Raw genomic sequence first — 6,000 nt, forward strand, 5'->3', positions numbered from 1 at the left:
AAAACACAAGTCCATAGGCAGGGGCCTGATCCTGCCTGTTCCAACAGAGCTTGGGACTCTCTTCCACCAGAGCACCAAAGCAAATGGAAACCTCACTCACAGCAGCCATCCCAAAGATGAAAAAAAAAAAAAACAACAAAAAAAAACCCCACTTTTGCGTGGCACCTTCTGCTATGGTGGGGGTGTTTGCCATGATCCCCAGCACCCAAAAGAAGGAGCAGGCTGGACTTTGGAAGCAGGACCCCCTCCTGAGGGGCACAGCAGGTGAGATGCTTTAAGCCCAAGCACCAACTCCAGGAAAATCAACCCACAGCACCCCTCACCTCCCGGCCACATCACCCCCTGGTTTGGAGGGACAGGAGATGCCAGCTGAGGACCTGCCAGGGTCTCCCTGCCCCAGCCCCCCTGGAAACCTTCTTAGGGAGCCCGGCGAGCTGTGGACCTTCTGCTGGTCCTTGTTTATCCTGCTCTTAGGAAGGAACAACTAAAACTGCAATTCTTACAAACAAACAAAAGAAAAACCAAGACACACAACACAGCAGCACAGGGAGAGCAGAGATTTAAATCCCAGGGAAGGAAGCCACGGTGGATTTTCTCCCTGGCCCCTGGGTTTGTTTGGCTGGAAGCCCCCAGGCCACGGTGCTGAGCAGTGGCAGAGGGGGCAGGATTTGTCCCTCTCTTCCCCCTGGACTGGACTCGGAGCCGGGCTACTTCACTAAAACTTTTCTTCCCCCTCCACCCTGAACACTGAGCTCTGCAATATCACTTCTCCCGAAACCCAGACGCAAGGAGGCATTTTCCCTTACAAGCCAGGACTTGACTCAGTCACCGACCCGATGGCAAACTCCAGCTGGAAATATGGTCTTAAAAATGTAACTAAAACGAACAGGAGGGAAAATAATTTTTTTAAAAAATTAAAGTAATTTTGAAAACCCCAAAGATAAAAAAAAAAAAAAAGGGCAAGAGGGTCCCAAGCGTGCCGGCTGATAAGAGCTGCGAGCCAGGGACGATGCGGGCAGAACCCGGGGGTCCCTGCAGGAGCTCCCGGGGGGAGAGGCGGGGAGGGAGAGAAGGGAGTTAAAACAAAATAATAAAAAAAACCATGAATTTAAATAAACCGAGAGAGAAAAGCAAGAAAGGGGAGCTGCCAAACCCTCCTGGAGAACCAACCCCGGGCGGGGAGGGGGCTCTCCCGGCCGAGCTCCGCTGCCCCGTTTGAAAACACCGCTTGTCCCGCTGCCCCCCCCGGCCCGGCCAGGCCGAGATCTCTCCACTGCCCCCCGCAAACAAGAAAAAAAAAAAATAGAGAGAGAAAAAAACAGAAAACAACAAAACAACCCCCAAACAAACCGATAAATACACCCACCCCCCCCGCAAAAAAAAAAAAAAAAACAAAAAAAAAAAAAAAAAAAAAGAAAAAATCAAAACACACACACACACACACACACACATATAAAAAGAACCAAAACAACCTAAAAATAATAAGTGCAGCCCGGCTGGCGGAGCGGGGGCCGGGGCCAGGCCCTCCCCGGCGCTGACACCAACTCTCCCCGCCGAACCTCCCGGGGGACGGGGAGCTGCGCATCCCCCCTCCCCCCGGTGCAGGGAGAGGCGGCGGAGGGGGCAGCTGAAGCGCTGATTTTTTTTAATTTTTATTTAAACCCCCCCCCCCTCTCTCTTTCTCTCTCTCCCTCCCTCCGCCCCGCCGTAGGAACGCCGAATCTTTTTTCGGAACAAAACTCACCCAGTGGCAGGAAGTGTTTGGTGTCCATGGCTGGTGCTTAACTCATGCCAAGGGGCTTGGTGAAGATCGGCGGCGAAAAAACACACACGCAGGGCGCGCAGAGGGGAGGAGAGAGAAATCAAAGCGAAAGGGGGGGGGAGGGAGGGGGGAAGGGGAAAAAAAAAAAAAAAAAAAAGAAAAAGAAAAAAACGGGAAAAAGGAAGAAAAAAAAAAAAAAAAAGACCAAGGGGCGGAGGAGGACGAGGAGGAGGCGGGGAGGCTGCAGCCCCGCACCGGCGGCCCCGCGCAGCGCCGGGCGCGCAGACGAGGCCGCGGAGTTGTTGCAAACTCCCAACAATGTAACTCGGCCGCGGGGCTCCGCTGGGCGCGATCGGCTCCGCGCCGGGGCCCGCGCAGGGGGGAGCGAGCGCCGCGACCGCCCCGCAGCGACCGCCCGCCCCGCGCAGCGCCGCCCCGCGCCCGCCCCGCAGCCCCGGAGAGCTGGGCTGGGGGGGTGGAGGAGGGAGAGGGGGGAGAGGGTGTGGGGAAAAGGGGGGGGGAATCCGGGAGAAGGGGGGGGGGAAATATGGGAAAAAAAAAAAGGGAAAGAGGGGGAAAAAAAAAAAGAGAGGAAAAAAAGGAAAGAGGAAAAAAGAAAAGGAAAAAAGGGAAAGAAGGGAAAAAGAGAGGAAAGAAGGAAAGAAAAAAAAGAAAGAGAAAGAAAAGGGAAAAAAGGGAAAGAGGGAAAAAAGAGGAAAAAAGGAAAGAAAAAAAGGAAAGAAAAAAAGGAAAGAGAAAAAAGGAAAGAGAAAAAAAAGAAAGAAAAAAGGAAAGAGAAAAGGAAAGAGAAAAAAGGGGAAAAAAGGGAAAGAGGGGGAAAAAAGGAAAAAAGTAAAGAAAAAAGGAAAGAGAAAAAAGGAAAAAAAGGAAAAAAGAGAAAGGGAAAAAAGAGAGGAAGAAAGGAAAGGAAAGAAAAAAAGAAATAGAAAAAAGGAAAGAAAAAAAGAAATAGAAAAAAGGAAAAAAATGGAAAAAGAGAAAGAGGGGAAAAAGAGAGAAAAAAGGGAAAAGGGGAAAAAAAGAGGGAAAAATGAGAGGAAAAAAAGGAAAGAGAAAAAAAGGAAATAAAAAAGGGGGAGAAAAAGAAAAAAGAAAATAAAAAAGAGGGAAGGAAAATTGAAAAAGGGGGAAAAAGAAAAGAAATGAGAAGGGAAAAAAGAAACCACAAGGAAAAGAGGAAATGAGAAGCTAAAAATTAACAAAAAAATTACTAAAAAGGAAAAGAACACCAAAAAAAAGGAAAAAAAACATTAAAAGAAAATAGAAAGAAGAAGGGGGTGAGGCTGTGCAACACTGCTTTGGCTGTCTTGGGGGTGGGAGAGGGATTCTGTAAGTGATGCTGAGCAACCTTATAGAACTGGTCTGGGTTGGAAGGGACATTAAGGGCCACCCAATCCCACCCCCCTGCCATGGGCAGGGACCCCTCCCACAGCCCAGGGTGCTCCAAGCCCCATCCAACCTGGGCTGAGACCCTGCCAGGGATGGGGCAGCCACAGCTTCTCTGGGAAACCTGGGACAGGGGCTCAGCACCCTCACACCAAAGGATTCTTGCCTGGCATCTCATCTCAAGCTCCTCTCTTTCCTCTTAAAACTGTTTCCCCCTCACCCCGTCCCTCCAGGCCCTTCTCTGAAGTCCCTCCCCAGCTTTACCTGAAGCCCCTTTGGGTAGTGGAAGGTGCTCTAAGGAGAGGGGGGGGCATCACCAGCACAGAGTAAAGGGCCAGCATCTCCCCTGACCCACCCAGCGAGACCCTCAGCCCTGTCCCCAGGTTGTGTCCCCGGGCTCTGTGTTCAGGACAGGATTTCTTTCATTTCCCATCAACCAGGCCCAACAAATCACTCCCTATGGGGGGGGTTCACCCCCCCAAACCTCCCTCAGTCCAGGGGGTCCCAACCCACCCAGAGCAGCTGGAACCCTGGTGCCCCCCCCCTCCAGGTTTAATAAATGATGCTCAGCCTGGTAAGGATGTGTATTAGGAACTTGATGGACCAAAGCCACTCTGCTATGCATGAAGCATATTAAACATCAGATCCACCCTCACTCCTCCTGGCCCCAACACCCAGAGCAAAGAGGCAGAGCCCCCAGCTCCAGCTGCTCCCAGGGGGTCACCCAGAGAGCCTGAAGTGACACCAAGGACAGTGCTGGGGGGGTTCTGCTGGGGGCACCCATCAGCACCCTGGTTTAGAGCAGGCACAGCAGGGAGGAGCTGCCAGGAGACACAGGTAAAGTGCTGCTGGGTGTCAGGTCCTGAGCTTCTTATCTGCCATGATTTATCCTCTCCTTGGCAAAGCATCTGATGTCATGAGTAGCCAGCACCTCCTCCTCTAAAAACAAAGCCTCTTATCTCCCTTTCATTCTCACATCCCTGCCCATCACCTGCGTGCCTTTATCCACCTCATACCTGTCACTCTTGTATTTAAAGGCCCTGGAAAGGCCCCTAATACCTGATTTTTCCTACAGCTCTTCTGGGCAGACCCACGGGTGGGCTGTTAGGTGGGGAATATGCAGCTGAGCATCCCATAGGATCCCAGTGAGGATCAACTTGAGAGCCCTTGCCCAGCCCAGCCAGGGGTGCACCACAACTTGAATTATAACAAGAAGAAAACCATCAAGGGGACCCAGCCTGCAAATTGACACCCAGGCAGAGCTGCAGAAGTTAAAACAAAATAAAACATCTTGGATCCTTTTTATCCTCTGCTCCTGTAATTTCAGCATGTCCAAACAGATTTTGGTGTGTGTTTATAACTGGTAACTTCATTTGCTCCCGGGCTGGGACCTTAAATGCCAAGTTTCATCTCCAAGTCAGTTTTTATGGCTGAGTTACATTAACTCCTGGGAGAAAAGGGGGGAAAGGAAATCTATAAGGATATAAAAAGAAAGTTGGGGGGTTGTTAGAAAAAGCAGCTCCAAAGCCTCTAAGGGGAGGCTGGCAGGGCAAAAACTGTAGATCTTCCACCTGTGTACAAACTCCTTTAGCAAAAAGGTGGGAATCAGTTTCCTGATACACAAAGTAAAGCTCAGCACTGTGTCTGAGAAGGGAAAACTCATCTGGGGGCAATGCTGTGCCTCTCCAGGGAAAACTCATCTGGGGGCAATGCTGTGCCTCTCCAGACAGACTCTGCTGTTGGACACAGATGCTGTTGGAATCAGCAGTGTCCTGACAGCCCAGGATGAGTTCAGGACCTCCCTGGCTTTGAGCAGGTAACCTGCCAGCTCCAGGTTACCCCTCCACCCAGCACAGGGGGGGATCTGCCCCCAAACCTCAGGATCCCAAAGCACACCCTTAGCTCAGTGGCTGCAGCAGGGTTATTAGACCCATGGCTGAAAAATCCACCTTTGCAGAGCCTTAACACATGAAATTACCATAACTAGGACATTTCACGCTCCTCTCCCGTCAAGCTGTTTAGAGCAAATTAAATTTCTCCCTAACCAGCCTGTAACAGTTCGTGTTAGATGTGGATCTAAATGTTAATTGCAGTGACAATAACAGGTCTGATCCTGCAGTCCTTATTTGGGTAAAACCTCCCACAGAAGCCAAAGGAATTTTGCCCCAGAGAAGACAGCTGGATGCAGTCCCACATTTCCAGTCTCTTGAAGATGCCAGAAGGTAGCAGGGATATTTCTGTGATGTTACAAACCTTCTCTTTCCCTTCCCACCACCACCCCCCCTCCCCTCAATTCCTTAATGCACTATTAATTCAATCAGCTCTACCAGCCTGCCTAACACTGCGCTCAACTTCAGCTTTGCACTTCCCAGCTAAGGATTTAAATCATCCTGGGGAGCACTGGGGGGGACACACATCACTTTTGCAGGTCATTGGCTTGTGTATCTATCTGCTTGATGCAGGGATGCTTGAAGGTTCTGCACTGCCTGGGAGAGCTGTTTGGGGAAGTTCTTCAGTGGTTCTTGTTCTCTCTGCCCTTGGGTTATGTGAGTTCCCTTTAGCTTGGGATCCTGAGGAAGGCTTAAGTGACATCCTGATTTTGGGGGGATCTGCCTGGCCTCCTCTGATCAGCTTTCAGTTCTGTTGCTTAATTTTGGCCAAATTTGACAGAGAGACACTGTGTTCACTCAGGGAGCAGGGGCAGGGAGGCAACAGCTTCTCCCTCCATCCCCACATCCCCCTCTGTTGTCTCCACCTCTGCTCAAGATGTTTTGGGCCAAAGGGATGAAGGGATGCAGGTGTGTGTGAGCATCAGCAGGAGGGATGCACCC

The 6,000-nt window shown here is 50.7% G+C and overlaps 1 protein-coding gene across 2 annotated transcripts in view; it reads right to left on the minus strand.

Annotated features, from left to right (window-relative positions):
• The window catches only part of RXRA (retinoid X receptor alpha), a 106,395-nt gene extending 104,269 nt beyond the window's left edge, over positions 1-2,126 (minus strand). Inside the window, exon 1 of one of the 2 annotated variants that reach the window (XM_071766373.1) lies at positions 1,745-2,126. In XM_071766373.1, the coding sequence (XP_071622474.1) occupies positions 1,745-1,772 (28 nt within the window). In that variant the 5' untranslated portion in view covers positions 1,773-2,126. The remainder of the gene's footprint in view (positions 1-1,744) is intronic. The other variant, XM_071766375.1, reaches the window with a different exon arrangement.
• Between the last annotated feature and the right edge of the window lie 3,874 nt (positions 2,127-6,000).

Source organism: Heliangelus exortis, chromosome 22, assembly GCF_036169615.1.
Source record: "Heliangelus exortis chromosome 22, bHelExo1.hap1, whole genome shotgun sequence".
Lineage (NCBI taxonomy): Eukaryota > Metazoa > Chordata > Aves > Apodiformes > Trochilidae > Heliangelus > Heliangelus exortis.